Source organism: Capsicum annuum, chromosome 5 (assembly GCF_002878395.1).
Source record: "Capsicum annuum cultivar UCD-10X-F1 chromosome 5, UCD10Xv1.1, whole genome shotgun sequence".
Classification (NCBI taxonomy): Eukaryota; Viridiplantae; Streptophyta; class Magnoliopsida; order Solanales; family Solanaceae; genus Capsicum; species Capsicum annuum.
The window spans coordinates 198,997,592-199,015,138 of record NC_061115.1 but is presented as its reverse complement, the minus strand read 5'-3'; the positions used below and the strand labels follow the sequence as shown (position 1 = coordinate 199,015,138).

At 35.4% G+C, this 17,547-nt stretch overlaps 1 protein-coding gene across 1 annotated transcript; it reads right to left on the bottom strand.

The window, feature by feature from the left end:
• Positions 1–2,592: 2,592 nt before the first annotated feature.
• Positions 2,593–3,096, bottom strand: LOC124898601. Its single transcript, XM_047412237.1, has 2 exons — positions 2,918–3,096; positions 2,593–2,863 (listed from the first exon to the last, which is right to left on the bottom strand). The coding sequence occupies exons 1-2, from the start codon at positions 3,094–3,096 to the stop codon at positions 2,593–2,595; spliced, it is 450 nt and encodes a 149-aa protein (XP_047268193.1).
• Between the last annotated feature and the right edge of the window lie 14,451 nt (positions 3,097–17,547).

Here is a 17,547-nt window from a genome sequence, read left to right as displayed (position 1 = left end):
TTCAAATCTCTTTTACTTATGTTAAGCAAAAACATTGTTATTTTGGTTTTGCTCTGCGCACCAATACAGTTGTATAGACCCTCTACCTTCCAAGGTCCGAGGCACAGTCTAGAGGTCCTGCTAAGCCATAGATTTTCCAGATTGAAGTGAAGTGTGAAGTTGGTGAGCCTTCTTTATTCTGGAAGTCCTATATCTTTCAGACTATTGTTATTTATGTTGGTTTTGGTCCACTGGGAGCCTTGTCCCAGTTTTTAGACAGCTTTGTTTCATATATAGTAGAGATTTCGCAGACTGAGTCAGATACTATCTAGATGTTGTTGAATTTTAGTCTTCATTATTATTTTGAACTCAGAGTATGACCATGGTTCCATATTTATTTACTTTCTCCGTATCTTTTATTATTGTATGAATATTGTACGTGATTACCAAATAGATAAGGGCATTCAGACCTTCATAGTTTGGGATGTTCATCACGGCTAGGGTCCCAGATCGGGTCGTAACAATACCGATGATGTTCTTTTTTTTGGGCCTTTCAACCAGCACCTAAGTATCATTTTTATTAATCATTGGAAGCTCCTCCTCTATTTCATTAATCCAAGCCTTATGACTTGCTGCTCATTCAAAGTAAGATAGTTCGATAAGAGCAAATTGCATTGCTCATAAACTTCAGCTAGTGGTCTGGTCTTCAAAATTGGATAATCAGTTTTCAATTCAACATTTGAAAAGTGTCCTGCTCCATCAATAGGATTGGAAGAAATATCACTCGTCTGGGATTTTGAACTGCAACAAAAGTACTCCTATCTTGGTTCTTTACAACAATATCTCGATCCCAATCATAATGGCTAGACTCGTCCATTGTAAGATATCTACTGATAGGCATCTTCTTCGTACGAATATTATACACCTTTTACCCTTTTATAGTTGTGCTATAGCCCAACAAAATACAAAGTTCCTCCTTGTTATCCAATTTGCCTCTTTTAGCATTTGGAACAAGTGCATAGCAGACTGAACCAAAAACTTTTAAGTGTCTTGCAGACGACTTTATACCCCTCCATGCTTCGAATGGCATCATGTCTTGATGTGCTCTAGTTGGTAATATGTTCAGCAAATAGACGACACTATTGACTGCCGCAGCCCAAAAATATTTAGGCATCTTATTTTCTGCCAACATGCATCTCGCCATCTCCATCACTGTTCTGTTCTTCCTCTCTGAAACGCCGTTCTGTTTTGGAGTGCAGCTAACTGTAAATTATTATTGAATACCCACATCTTTACAATATTTTCTGAACTAGTGCGAAGTATATTCAGTTCCATTATCTGACCTAATATACTTCAACTGGTACACACTCTCCCTTTCTACCATAGCCTTGAATTCTTTGAAAATAGAGAACACCTGAACTTTGTTACTTAGAAAATAGACCCATGTCATTCGAGTTAGATAATCTATGAAGAGAATAAAATATTTATTCCCACTCAAACAAGCCATCCTCATTGGTCTACATATATCTGTATGAATCAACTCTAGCTTTTCCTTCGCCCTCTAAAGACTTCCTTTAGGAAAGGATCGTTTATGCAATTTACCAAATTGACATGACTCACAAACATCTCGACACATGTCAATTTTGGGTACATCAAGCACCATTCCCTTGGATTGCATATACACCAATGAACTAAGATTGTAATGACCAAATCTTTTGTGCCAAAGCCAATTATCACTCATTTCAACATTGAAAGAGCAACTTTCAGTAGAATAACATGAAATTGGAAAAGAATTTCCAATCATGCTAATTTTAGCTACTCCACAACCTTTAGTATAAGAAAAGACACATTTTTTTTTATCCTTAAAAGTAAGTGAATAATTATTATAAAGAAACTGAGCAACACTCAACAAGTTTTGAGTCAGGCTTGGCACATAAAGAACATTGTTTATGGTTTTTATACCTTCTTCCGTAGGGAATTTCGTTGATCCTCTTCCTTGATCTTGCACTAGTGCACCATCTCCAAGCTTCCCTTTGGTCCTATCAGACCTGTTCAGGCTAATAAATAAATTTTCATTAGTCACCATATTCTTTGTGCATGCACTATTGACATACCAATTATATCGATCATCATGTAATCTGTGTGAAGCCATAAATACCTCCTCTTATTTTTTTCAACTTGGTGATCTTCCACAAAATTTACTCATTAGGAAGACTGATCACTTAAAGTTTACTTTTACCTGCAATACTTATCAATGTGCCTATACTTCTTGCAGTATCTGCATTGAATAAGAGACCTCTTGGACTTCTGCCAACAATTCTTCTCCAAGTGGTTTGTCTTCTTACAAATACCACAAGGTGGAAATTTTTCGCTCCTCGACAATTCACCTTGGTATCCACCATATTTCATATCTCCAGAGTGGTCTAAAGAGACTTTTTTTGCCTTTCTTTTGTTGCTTGAATTTATACCTTACTTGAAAGGAATCTTCGATTGTCCCTTTGCTTCTCATGGTTACTTTTTGCTCTTGAATTTGCAATTTAGAGATCAGCTCAGCTATTGAAGAGTAGAGTCACAAGACTCTTCAATAGCTGAGATTTTTGATTCAAACTTATCCTAAAGGCTGACCATGATCTTCTCTACAACCTTCTGATCTGGAAATTTTCCACCAAGTATCCTAATTTGGTTCACAATATCCATTAGCATGGAAGAGTATTCTTTCACACTATCCAAATCCTTCATCTTCAAGAGTTCAAACTCCCTGTTTAAAGCTAAGACCTTAACAGACTTAAATTTGTTGCTGCCTTCAAACTCCTCTTTTAGCTTATCCCAGGATTCTTTGGCTGTCTCACAAGCCATAATCCTTGTAAACATCACTTCCATATGGCTTGAATGTATGCAAGTGAGAGCTCATGGAGATCTAGTCACCAACTCATCATACTTTTTGATATCATTGAGAGTTGGGTGGTCTCTCAATGGCTGGACAACAGGTTCTCCTCTCTCAACAATATCCCACAAGTTGAGAACCTTCAAATAAGCCTTCATTTTAATGGCCCAAAAATGGTAATTCTCTCCTGAGAAAATCGGAGGACCCGTTGTTTGTTGATTTTCTTGTTCCATGTTTTTTCAGCAAACTGATCCAAGAAAAGGAGCTAAAAATAAGATGAGCCAATAAAAAAAATAGCTTCATATCCCATAATAAATAGGCTCTGATACCATGTCAAAAACAAAGGGAACGTAAAGAGTAAAGCTACAAGGAGAAAAATATAGGGAAATTACAGCTGTAAATTGCTACAAAAGAGACTGTATGGAAGGGGAAAGCTGAAACTTTTGAGTGATTTCTATTTTTTGGATGGCTACAAATGCACAATGTGCCTCCTATTTATACTAGTTCATGGTTGATTCTAAATATCCTTCTAGATAAATGTACAATAAAAATCTAGTCATCCTTATTTTCTACTACTCTGGAATATCTAGATAATTATACAAGTTATTTATTCAAGATACTACACTAGGATATTCTAGAAGAACCTATTCCAAAAATTATCTAATACCTAGGAGTTTCTACTACAAAAATATCTACTAACTAGGAGTTTCTAGTTAAATCTTAATTTTCTAACAATTTTAAATAAGCCTCCCGTGATGGACCATCATTTGTATACGATGTTCTCTGCAAAGAAGATCAGATCATCTAAGTTAAAAGTAACATTGGAAAAACATATTCTAAAAGGGTATTTAATGTATGAAAAGTTAATGAATTTGTATGCAATCACGTAAAATAGTATACCGTTGTAGAGTACTTCAAGATTATCTTCTCCCATATTTTCTGTAACATCTTCCTTAATCTTAAGTGCCGACTCTATAAGCCGACGGCTTTCCCACACCAAGATATGCTTTAATGAAGTAATATCCCCAAAACTCTCTAGGATCTCAATAAGCTGAGTACAAAGAAGTATATCTAATTCCTCGAGCACGGAAAAGGATTCATCTGCAGACCTTCCATTTAGAAAAAGACACCTGATACAATTTTAGCAATTTGAGATTCTGGAAGGTTACTTGTTCCATGTTCTGTTCTTTTCCCCCTTGGATGCTTCCTCCATTCTATATTTTGAAGGTTGGGTAATGATTTCACAATTCTTGACAATGAATCGGATGTTAGATCGAATCCTTCCACCATCACTTCTTTCAAACTCGAAGGTAACTAAAAATTAAACTTATGTAACATGTTTGTACCCTCTGCACTTAAAATATAGGGTAACTTGTTCAGGTTTACTAAGGACATTCAATCTTGGAAAATAAATCTTTTGTGATGCTGAACAATCCATCCGGAATTGAAGCGTTAGAAGATTGGGAAACCATTTTAAAATATCCGAACAGGAAAGTTCAAGAAACATTAAAGTTGTCAGATTCTCTAATCTTTTTGGTTTGTCGATATCCGAATCAAAGACGGACCAATTAAAGATGGAAACATGTCATATCTTTGCAAGACTCCAGATACTAGGTGATAATACCATGTTAGATACAATGTTACTCACCTCCAAAGTTTCTAGATTCCATAGGTTTGAAAATGAAGGAGAAAGAGCTTTTGCCTCCGTCCAAATTATTCGGCACCACAAATGAACAAGCATGCCTATTTTATTCAGCAAAGTATATGTCAAAATTATAACCGGCTCCAGCCTTTAAAGAAGCCTCAAGTGTCTTAGGTGACTGTTGTATGGAAGAACACGGTTCATGTGTATCTTCAAAGAAAGGAGGTGTTTAGCAAAAGGATTTTTATTATCTGGATTTAAGAAAAAAGTTTCATCCGAATGATTTTTATCATAATGAATGATCAACCGACGCAGCATCAGATCTGAAAAAGAAGAAGAGGAGGAAGACAAAACACTTGCACTCGTGAAGTCAAACAACTTTTCCTTTCTAGATTTTATCAAACAAAAATTATGTACAAGATCCAGAATTTGGCATCTATGACCTCTCACTATTACCAAGCTACTAGGAATTAACTCATCCACATAAACCTCCACTACTTCTTCCAAAATCTCTTCAAATCAGTTGGTTCCACAAGTCTCTCAAAGACTCCATAAATCTTTTAACTCAGAGATCTAAATATCTTTGTCTTTTGTATAACTTACAAGATATAGAAAGCATAGATTTAGGAGATCTGATAAATGGTCATAACATAATTGTATTACCTTCTCCACTTCCTCTTCATCCTTAAAAATAAAGAAACTCAAATTATTGAGAACTTCAAGCCACAGAGCCTCTCTCTTTTCCTTCCTAGAAATGACTCCACCAATCAGATCAAGCACCAAAGGAAGCCCATCACACTTTTGGAGTAATTTTTCTCCAACATCCTTTAGTTCATCAGAGAAACGTTCTTCTCCGAATACCCTTTTCTATAATAACTCCCAACTTTCATTTGGTCTTAGAAATTGAAGATCAAGAGGATCACTATGGCATTTTCCATGTGCAAGCATTTCCTTTTTTTGACTTTTTAAAATAACTCTGCTTTCTTTCTTAAATTCAGTTGGAAAAGGTCTTGTTAGCTCATCCCACGTTGCAGTATCCCACAAGTCATCCAAGACAATAAGTACCTCTTTCCAAATAGTTGTTTCCATAGCTTATCAGCATTTCCATCATCTATGGCATCCTCACTGACTCTTCCTTTCAAACCAATAATTTGATTGAAAATTTTCTGCAACAATTTTTTATCATTACGTTCCTGGTCAATTGTGCACCAAGCACAGACATCGAAATGACCAACAATTGACTTATCATTATATCCTTTGTAAGCCAAAGTGGTTTCTCCAAGCCCTGGAATGCCGACTATGGAAATGATATCTATCTTAGTTGGTCCACTGGTGATCTTTCTAATTATCCACTCTATCTCCACTTGAAAACCTACAATTATTTTACCACATATTGGGACATGATTGATTGTGTAGATTTCTCACCCTAATTTATGCCTAATTAAATGTATATAATATTCTAGCTGATTTCTAGAGATTTTGATATTGTATATATATCATTGTAACCTTTGGATAATCCATAAGTCTAATATACTACTCCTTATTCATCTCTCGAACCTTTATGGTATCAGAGCCTTTCTAAACTCCAACGAGCCTTATCATCTCTTTTATGTTTTCCTATCAGTTCTATGGCATCCATGGTGAATCCAAATGATTCTATTATTCCTGCTAATAACATCAGGCTTTTGGTACAATTTAACTCCAGTTCCTAACTTCCCCTAAAGCTTACTAGTCCAATGAATTTTGTCATTTGGAAAGCACATGTCGAATCTCTCATGTTCGATCATGATCTCTACTGCATCTCAATGGAACCTTAGCAACACCATCAAAATAATAACCCTCAACAACTAAGAGGTACCCAGTCCTAAGTACAAACTCTGGTTTCACCAAGACCAATTGATTGGTAATGCCTTAATGGCATCTATTGAACCTACAATCACCTCTGCAATCTCCAAAACTTCCACCTCAAAGCAAGCGTGGGACACACTGCATAACCTGTATGCTAACAAATCACATACAAGGAATTTTAGTCTTTAAAACTCTTTGGCAACAATCACAAAAAACTCTCGTAGTATGACAGAGTACTTGCACGAGATAAGGAATGTTGCTAATGAACTTGCAATAGCTGGAACTCCTATTCCCGATGACGAACTTGCTATCAAAATACTTAGCGTTCTAGGTCCTGAGTATGATTCAATTTTAATGGTTATCTAAGTGCAAGATACGCCTATCTCATATGAGGAAATTTACAATAAGCTTCTCAGTGAAGAGCTTCTGCTCAAACATAATGAGCCTAATCAAGCCTTAATTACAGCTGCAGTGGCACAAAAACCATCACCAAATTGACGTCCAACGAATGCACCAGCCACATCACCAAATAGACATCTAACGGCCTCTTGACAAAATCATCTAGTTTGTCTGCTATGTGGTCGTACTGGGCATATTGCCAATGTGTGCCATTCATGCTCCCACAATCACTTAGAAGCCAGAGCAAACTTTATTTCTATACCTTGGGTTGTCGATTAAGGAGCATCGCATCATGTGACTTCTGATTCTCAAAATCTTCAATGTCCGAATGACTACACTGGTACTGACAATATTACCATGGTAATGGTAACAAAATCCCTATAACTCACAGCGGTCATGTTCAAATAAAAGTTTCATCTTTCAAATACTTTGTGTGCACCAGATATTAAACATAACCTTATATCTGTGTTTCAATTTGGCAAAGATAATCTAACCTCCATAGAATTTTTTCCTTTTGATTTTCTTGTAAAGACACCTAAGTACGTGGCACCATTGGCACGAGGCCAGAATAAAGAAGGACTTTATGAGTGGCCTACTGGAGGATCCCAAAGTAATCTGAGCTACCAATCCTATATGGCAGAATCTCAACAATCTTGGCATAGAAAATTAGGACACCCAAATAAAAGAGTGCTTCAAGCACTCTCACAAAAGTTTTCAATTCCAATTTCAAATTCTAAAATGTTTGATCATTGTAATTCTTACTCTTCTAATAAAAGTCATTGGCAACCTTTTTCTAAGTATTCTCAGGTGAGCAAAAAACATTTACAAATTATTTTCAGCGATGTATGGGGACCATCACCTATTTTGTCAATTGACAAAAAATTATATTATGTAATTTTTGTTGATCAATTTACAAAATAAATTTGGCTGTACACACTTAAAAATAAAAATGAGGTCAAAATAGTTTTCTCTAAATTTAAACCACTTGTTGAAAATTATTTTCATACAAAAATACTCTCAGTTTACACTGATGGCGGTGGTGAATTTGAAGGTCTCAAGTCATTTGTTCACACCAATGGGATTGAACACCTTGTACATACACTCCACAATGAGTAGCAATGGCTGAACGTAGGCATCGACACATCATTAAAATAACAAAATCCATTTTACACCAAGCCTCCATGCCTCTAGTACTTTTGTTCTTTGCCTGTCAATAAGCCACATTCTTGATTAACAGACTACCTACCCGCACACTTTATTATGATTCTCCATACCAACGATTATTTGGAGAAATTCAAAATTATCAATCCATTTGTACTTTTGGTTTCCTATGTTATCCATGGCTTAAACCATATGCCAAACATAAACTAGAACCCAAGTCCACCCCTTGTGTTTACTTTGGATATTCTAATACCCATCACAACCATCAGTGTTATGATCCTATTTCACAAAGGATACATATTTCATGAGATGTTATTTTTTTATAAAAATAAATTTCCCTTTTCTGATATATTTTCATCTTTAAAAGATAAAAGAATTTCAAAGTTAGAGTGGGATATCTTATACAAAGAGTCAAGTGACCTTAGTGTCAAGTCTGTGCCTCCAGTGGATTATCAGATTCTCCAGCCAATTAGGTTGCTCCAGAATTGCCAGATACTCCTCCTGCAGGTTCTTCTTCAGGTTCATCTTTGGCAGCATCACCAACTCCTACCGCTAGCTCAGATTGCTCTACACAGCCTATTATGTCCCACCCACCACATATCTACTAATCCAGTATCAACACCGAAATCAACACACCCCGACAACCCCTTTATCAATACTAACTCCTGACCCCTCCCCATCCATTCCATCAAACAACCATCACCAATCCTCTACCATAGCTTTCGCACATACCCAACAACCATCCATTTACTGACCTCTTACTCATTCATAAAATAATATTACAAATCCAAGAAAACATTTGATTATCTTATAGTTGCATTAACTGAACTATTTCCCACCACTTATAACAGAGCTTAAAAAAGTACACACTGGAGAGAAGCGATGAAACTTGAGTTTGAGGCATTGATGAACAACAAGACATGAAAGCTTGTACCACCATCTTCTTCTCAAAATATTATTGATGGTAAATGGGTCTATCTTATCAAAACCAAATCATATGGAAGTGTTGATAGGTATAAAGCTTATCTAGTTGCAAAAGGCTTCACACAACGATTGGGTGTGGATTATCACTCATTTTGTCACTTTCTGTTCAACATAATTGGCATTTGTACCAACTAGATATGAATAACGTATTTCTTCAAGGTCATCTTTAAGAAGATGTTTATATGAGTCAACCTTGTGGGTATGGTCATCCTGATTTTCCTAATTATGTGTGCAAATTAAAGAAAGAAATTTATGGACTTAAGCAGGCCCCTCGAGCTTGGTACTCTAAGTTAAAGCAATTCTTGCTTTAGATTGGCTTTCAAAAGTCCAACTTTGACTCTTCTCTATTTATTTGTCATCAAAATGAAACATTGCTCTACATTTTTGTATATGTTTATGACATAATTATCACTAGATCGAACTCTGAGGTCATTAAGAAAACTATCAAGATTTTTTTAGCCAGAGTCTCTCTCAAAGACCTCGGACATCTTTACTACTTTTTGGGTATTGAAGTTCCCCGTACTAAAGAAGGGATCATTTTCTCTTAGGCCAAGTATGTTTCTGATCTTCTTGCTGCCCATAAAATGTTTGCATGTAAGCCTGTTACAACTCTAATGAGTTCCACTACCTCACTATCCTTACAGGATACTACACCTCTGGCGGATGCCATTTTGTATCTCAAGTACTTGGTAAGCTTCAATATCTGCTATTCACCAGACCAGATATAAGCTTTAAAGTTAACAAATTATCTCAACTAATGCATTCTCCTACACAAACACATTGGTCTTTTGTTAAGAAGATCTTGTGGTACCTCCAATATACAAAAAATCATGGCTTACAGATAAAAAACAAGATACATCCTGGGTTGTTAATGATTCAAATACCGATTAGGCTGGTGACATTAATGACAGGAACTCCACTTTTGGATATATCCTGTACCTTGGTGCAAATCCTATTAGCCAGTCATCCAATAAGTAACACACTGTCGCGTGCTCCTCCATGTGCAGTAGCTTCTGCACTTTTTGAGGTCAATTGGGTTCAAAAACTTCTTGTAGAACTACATGTGTAGCTTCTTGATCCACCTATAATCTATTGTGATACAGTTGGTGATACCTATATTTGTGAAAATCCGGTGGTACATAGTAGGATGAAATACATTGAAGTTGATTTACACTTTATTAGAGATCAAGTGTAGCAAAAACAAGTGCTCGTTTAGTATTTACATACTGTTGATCAGCTTGCGGACACGCTTACAAAGCCTTTGCCTCGACTTTATTTTATCAACATCTGTCTAATTTAAAGGTTATTGATGCCACCTTCAACTTGCAGGGCGTATTGGGACATGATTGATTGTGTAATATATTTTTCAAATTTCTCTTCCTGATTTATGCCTTATTCTAGGGATTTAGATATCTAGTTACCTTAGTTAGTCTTTCCTTTACTTGTATATATATCAGTGTAGCCTTTGGATAATACATGAGTCTAATATACTACCCCTTCTTTATTTCTCAAACCTTTACCAGCTAGGTGAGTTCGCAAAAATCGAGCTTGTGTTCCTAGAGATGTTTTGTTGTACCTCTTTATTTGACAAGCTCTAGTTTTCCTATGGTATCAGGAAGTATGAAGATTAGCTGCAAGAGACCATTATCTATGACAATAATTGAGTTAATATAATGCTCTGCTGCGTATGCCATATCTAGAACACAAGACTAGAGATTTCTATTCAGTTATTTCTCAACTTTGTCGAAGAACGATCTTTGAGATGTACGTCTTCTTTCACCCGAATGATTTCTGTTGGTTTCAAAATTAAGAGGGCATCATGCGAAGGCTTAAAGTTTGCAAATCATGAGATGATAAATCAGACGACAAAGAAAACTGTAATAAAAGCACATATTATTTGATATGATTGGCCAAGAAGCCTACATATTGAAAACTAAATCAAAAAGCTTAAAATTTATTGGGAGAAATCTTTCCCTAAGAAAGACTCAAAAGACTACATTATGGATACTATTGTGTTATGGTATGAGAAGAGAGGGTCTTCTATTTATGGACTTCCAAAACGTTTCCTCTTAGAAAGAGGTTAGCCAAATATGAAAAAATTTTATATTTTCCTTTCAGGAAAAGTAGAAGTAATTATGTTATTACTTTTATTTTTCTTTCAAAAAAAGTAAAACTTAAACTTGGTAAGAAAATCAGGGTAAAAACCCTAACAAATCTCCCCTTTTGGCTTGATTTTCTTGACATAATTTTATCCACCTTATTCGCATGCATGATCTTTGTTGTTTACATAATCTTCATCACTCCTACTTGCCATAGTTAAAAATAAGATTTAAAATACTATGGTTAAAAGTGGATTAAAAATAAATATTTTATTTTTAAAGATGCAGCAACAAGAATATTGAAATATGCTTAAAACTTCTTCTCTACATGTAGTTCGACAAAAAATCTTCATCATCATCACATTGATTGCAAATTTATTAGAACTGCCTTGAACTTGTCTTCAGCCTCATTTCACCAAACTATTGGACCTTTGAACTGTAGGCTCTGATACCACTTGTTGGGTTCGAAATCGAGAGGGCGTCATGCGAAAGCTTAAAGTTTACAAATCATGAGACGATAAATCAGACGACAAAGAAAACTGTAATAAAAACACATATTATTTGATATGATTGGCCAAGAAGCCTACATATTGAAAACTAAATAAAAAAGCTTAAAATCTATTGGGAGAAATCTCTCCCTAAACAAGACTCTTAAAAGACTACATTGTGGATGCTATTATGTTATGGTATGACAAAGGGAGGGTCTTCTTTTTATAGACTTCCAAAACCTTTTCTCTTAGAAAAAGGTTAGCCAAATATGAAAAAATTTTATATTTTCCTTTCAGGAAAAGTAAAAGTAATTATGGTATTACTTTTATTTTTCTTTCAAGAAAAGTAAAACTTAAACTTGGTAAGAAAATTAGGGAAGAAACCGTAACAATTTCTTCTTTTATCAAAGCAACTGAATAAGCATTCGAATTGATCAAGTCAGTTACGTTTCTGAGAAGAAGAGTCATGAAGAGCTGTCCATCACTCATGGGAAAGCAGAGGTGAGATGAGTTTGCAGGGACTTTCAAGAAAATATTCCTGAGATCTTCCTTCAGGATTTCAATTTTTTCAAGCAAGTTTAGACTCACACTACTTATTTCATTCATACTCTCTTTATTTCTTGAGTTCTCTTCTAAGTTGCTTACAAGAATGAATACCTCCTTGGTAAGTGCTTCAACACCAAGAAAACAAACAACTTGTCAGGACGAATAACGTCTAGGGGCACATCATCAACAATAATCAATAGGAACTCTATCATCACATGAGTGTTGCCTGCTGAAGTGCTATGAGTAATAGCATTAACCATGTGCAGCTGTAGATGAATCAGAGATTTTGTAAGAATTCTTGGAGAGGATTCTATGAGCTGCATCAGGAAGCGTTCAACTTCTACTGACATTGAAGCTGTCAAAATTGTAAAACATATGTGCATAGCTTCCATTTCAACAGCAATAACCTCCATAAGAAGATTAGCTAGCTTGGAATTAGCTCGACAGACATCTGACTTGTCTTATCCATCAAGTTAATAATCCATCTTGTATTTAAAAAAACGTGACAAGCTTTCAAGTCTATCATCAAATCCATCATCATCAAGTTGATGAGACTAAAAGACAAAACAATAGTGTCCTACTCTCTCATCCATAAGCTGAAACAAAGGTACGACATATTCAATTGTCTTACTATGTTCAATGCAACCATTTATTATCAGATTGTGTAAATCTCTTAAATGTCCAAATACATTCTAAAGAAGCTCATAGTGTATCCTTGACGGTAAAATCAACTCAGTACGAACCTTGGGTAGATATTGGAGATTCGAAAGGAGCGCATCCAAAAGTTCAACCAACTGATCCTCAGTCATAGTGGCACATGATTCAGAATGATGATCTGGGATGATATAACGTTTGATATTTTTAAATAGGCAAGCAATGACATGATCCTTTAATTTAACCAACATATCCTCTCCACTCAGATGAAAAGTGACTGAACCAAATCATGAACTTCATATGATACGGAAGACATTTCAACATCAGAACCATTTGAAATGTAATAACAAAGCTGTAAACATGCCGACAAAAATTTCAGCTCCAATTTCAGCCTTTCAATTCGGTCTGTGTGATCTTCTTCAGTCTTTAACCTCTCTATGAATTCAAGAAGATTGAAAATGTCCTTGCGAAGCACAACACATGATACCTGCTAAAAGACCAAATGTATATCAAAATTTTCAATATCACATATTCGCCATGACAAATTATACTTTAATTTAATACTCAACTAACGTGAATGTAATGGGCCTTCTTCAATATAGCCTACTGCATAAGCTAAATGTGAGTCCTGTGCTTACAGTTTATATCAAAATGAAAGTGCTAGATTTCTTAGGAGGCAGAGAGACTATTTCAAATAGACCCTTGAAGTTTCAAAAAAAACATACTAGTAACTATAGGTTAAGTGTTTCAACGTCATTTTCAGTTTGGTGTGCTACTGGTCTCCTAAACTACTTAGCATGTTTTTTAATTCTTTAATTGCTTAATCCTCTAAGTGGATGTTTAGCTCTCTGACGTCCTAAGCTATTTAAGACTATTGATGATATTTTCCATTCTATTAGGCAGTTGTTCCATCAATATTTGGGGAAGAATATGTCTGATACATTATCAATCGACTACCTTCAGCACTCTAAAAGAGAAGTCATCCTATGAACTATTGTTGAATCCAATATCTTTACTAAATCACATGAGAACTTTTTGATTCTAGGTATGCTATTCTGCGAGAATGATCATGTTATCAATCATAGCCTAGATTTTGTCAAGATAGTCAGATATTATACTAATGTCAAAGTATTTATCAGAGACTACATCAATTATTAGACATGGTGTCAGATATACATAGACAAATATTGTTAGTAAAAGGCATGATCTCAGCATCTGCTCTTGGCCTTTTATGTGTAGCTTTCTGTTTATATTCTAGGTGTAATCTATCATTTTGAGCATGTCAACTTGAGCCTCTACAAAGATAGCAGGAGGCTCTGAAACACTACATCATTAATATGGTTTCAGAGCCTCATGCTATCTTTGTAGAGGCTCAAGTTGCCTTTTTCGATAAATATTTTGATAGATTTCTAGGTAACTATTTCGGCATCTTCCTTTACTAGCAGTACTTTCTACAAGTTCTCCTGACCATCTCAAACTTTTATTTCGAGTTTGTGAGGGTCAACTTTCCAATTTTATTACTTTGTTTGGAGCAGATTATAATGATTACTTGTAGTATCAAGCACCTACACTACAATCACCTTTATCTGGCACCCCACAAACTGGTAATTCTTTTATTGTCTAACTAGGACTTCACCCACCTGCCCATGGCTATTGAATTCTAGTGCATCTGACCATATCTCTGGTAATCAAAATATTTTCTCAAATCTTATTCATTCCACAAACCTCTCCGCAGCTATCCTTGCCAATGGATCACAAATTACAGTAAAAGGAATAGGGGACGTGTAACTTCTTTTGTCTATCTCATTAAACTCAGTTATATTGGCTCCTGAATGTCTATTTAATTTGATTTCTGTATGCAAATAAACAAAACACCTCAAATGTGGTGTCACTTTTTTTGATGACTCTATTGTTGTATAGGACCGGAGAATAGGGAAGATGATTGGAACAAGATATGAGTCACAGAGATTGTATCACATGTCAAAATACCACCACTAGTAGCCTTCATTTCTGCTTCCTCAATTGATCTTCTCCATAGCCGTTATGGTCACCCAAGTCTCACAAAGCCTTAGAAAATTTCCTATTCTTTCCACTTTGTCTTCTTTTGAATGTGAGGCTTGTCAACTTGGGAAACGTTGTCACACATTGTTTCCCAAAAGAGTCAATAACAGGGCCACGTATATGTGATATTTTTCACTCAGATATATGGGGTCCTAGTCGTATCATTTCAAGTTTAGGATCTCAGTATTTTGTTACCTTTATTGATGAATTTCCCCGTTGTACATGGATGTATTAAATAAAAATCATTCTGAAGTATTCATAATTTTTCAAAAATTCTGTGTTGAGATAAACAGTCAATTTGGTGTTTCAATAAAGGTATTACACAATGATAATGCCAAGAAGTACTTATCTTCTCCCTTTGCTAGTTTTATGCTATCTTGAGGAATCACTCATCAGACTTCTTGTTTGTATACTCCTCAACAAAATGAAGTTATCAAACGTTAAATAGGCATCTCATCGAAACTACTCATACCATAGACATCTCGTTGAAACTGCTCATATTTTACTTATACACCATCATGTTCCCCTTTATTTTTTTTGGGGAGTGGGGATTGCTGTTCTCACAGCTTGTTATTTGATCTATAGAATGCTCTCCACTGACAACAACAAAGTCCTCACTCAGTTCTCTTTCTTGGTCAAAATCTTTATATCTACCTTTGAGAGTATATCGATGTATTTGCTTTGTGCATGATCAAAGTGATAGAAATGACAAACTCTAACCAAAATCAATTAAGTATGTCTTCCTAGGATACACTCGTCACCAAAAAGGTTACAAATGCTATGATCCAAAATACAACTATGGTGACACATTCTCTCCAATTTCCAAAATTCCTTCAATCAGATTGATTATCTCCTTTGCATCAATGTTTCATTGGCCGTTTCATCAACTAGATATTAAGAATGCCTTTTTGCATGGCGAACTTACAGAGGAAGTTTATATGGAGCAACATCTAGGATATGTTGCTCAGGGGAGTCAGACTCAGTTTGCTATTTCAAGCGTTCTATATATGACCTCAAGCAAACTCTAAGAGCATGGGTTGGCAGATTTAGTCCTATTGTTTAACAATTTAGGATGTCTTGAAGTAAAGTAGATCACTCTTTTTTTTTATCAACATGATGGTCCAAAAAAGAACATTTATCTAGTAATTTATGTTGATGATATTTCATAACTAGAAATGATCCAGAAGGAATATCTCATATAAAGCAACATTTGTTCAGTCACTTTCAATCCAAAGATTTGGGGAAGTTAAAGTATTTTTGAGAATTGAGGTAGCACAATCCAAGACAAGTATTGCTATCTCACAAATAAAATATGCTTTGGACATATTAGAAGCGACATGCATGTTAAATTGCAAACTTATTTACACTCCTATGGATCCAAATGTCAAATTTGTCCCTGGATAGGGGAGCCACTGAAAAATCCTGGCAGATGTAGAAGACTGGTCGATAAATTGATTATCTCACTATCACATGATAGGATATTTCATTTTTAGTAAGCATGGTTAGTCAATTTCTCCAAGCTCCATGTAAAGATCATTAGGATGTAGTAATTACCATCTTAAAATACATAAAAGCTCTGGGACAAGGATTTTTCGATAAAGACAAAGGCCACACAAACATAGTTGGATATTCTGATCTAGGGCAGAAGCTAAATAATGAGCTATGGCCCTTGCTACATGTGAGCTTACTTGGCTGAAACAATTTCTTCAAGAGTTAAAATGTGTTGGATTCAAATAGATGAAGCTTATATGTGATTATCAGGCTGCCCTACATATTACCTCAAATCTAGTTTTCCACGAAAGAACAAAACATATAGAGATAAATTGTCATTTTATTATGCGGAAGATTTAGTCCGGATGCATTGCCACCAGCTTCGTTGGTACAAATGACCAATTGGCAGATATTTTTATGAAATTCCTTAGAGCAACTCAGATTGGATACATTTGCGACAAGCTCGGAGCATATGACATGTATGCTTCATCTTGAGGGGGAGTGTCAAGATAGTCAGATAGTATACCAATGTCAAGATATTTGTCAGAGACTATATCAATTATTAGATATTGTGGCAGATATAAATAGTCAAATATTGTAAGTAAAATGCATGATCTTAAGGATCTTCTCTTGACCTTTTGTGTCTAGCTTTGTCCATATATTCTAGGTGTAATCTATCATTTTGAGCATGAGGGTAAATACAGCTACATCAGTAATAGGTTCAAATACTGAGAAACCTCAAGGATATTAGCAAAGGAGAAACAAGGCTTGGACGAGCTCTCCACATTAACTAAAAATTAGAGCTTATGGAGTTCAAGAAGGGAAAAGGAACACATAATATTTCCAACCAATTGTGATCTCAAATAGATGGAATAACAACATTTACATACTCAAACTGGACAAATACTTTACACTGATAATGAGTCAAAAGAAGAGAGCGAGATGCAAGAGAAGGTTTTTGAGGAAGATGACGTATATGCTGCGATTCAATCATGCCTGGCCCCAATGGATTGTGATAATGGAACCATCAATTATTGCTAATGCTACGACTGACTCTAGCCATCAATTTTTTCTGTAGAATGAAAGGAACAGTAGATATTTCGATGGTATTTCAACTCCAAACTCTTCCCTCAAAACAAAGTGTCTGTTTAGCTGAGTTATGTTGACACCTGTAATTAGCACTGACCATTTCTTTTTCACTTTGCACATTGTATACTATTGTCTTGTAACTTTATTGGTAATTGCTAGCAGATTTCTTTTGTAAGTTGCATCATCTTGATGCTTTTCTTTAAGAAACACAATACTTCATCG

Excerpts from the sequence above, each read along its gene's own strand:
- LOC124898601 (XM_047412237.1), bottom strand. The coding sequence starts at position 3,096 with ATGGAACAAGAAAATCAACAAACAACGGGTCCTCCGATTTTCTCAGGA. Across the intron at positions 2,864-2,917 it reads ACTCTCAATGATATCAAAAA|CCATATGGAAGTGATGTTTA; the intron begins GTATGATGAGTT and ends CATACATTCAAG.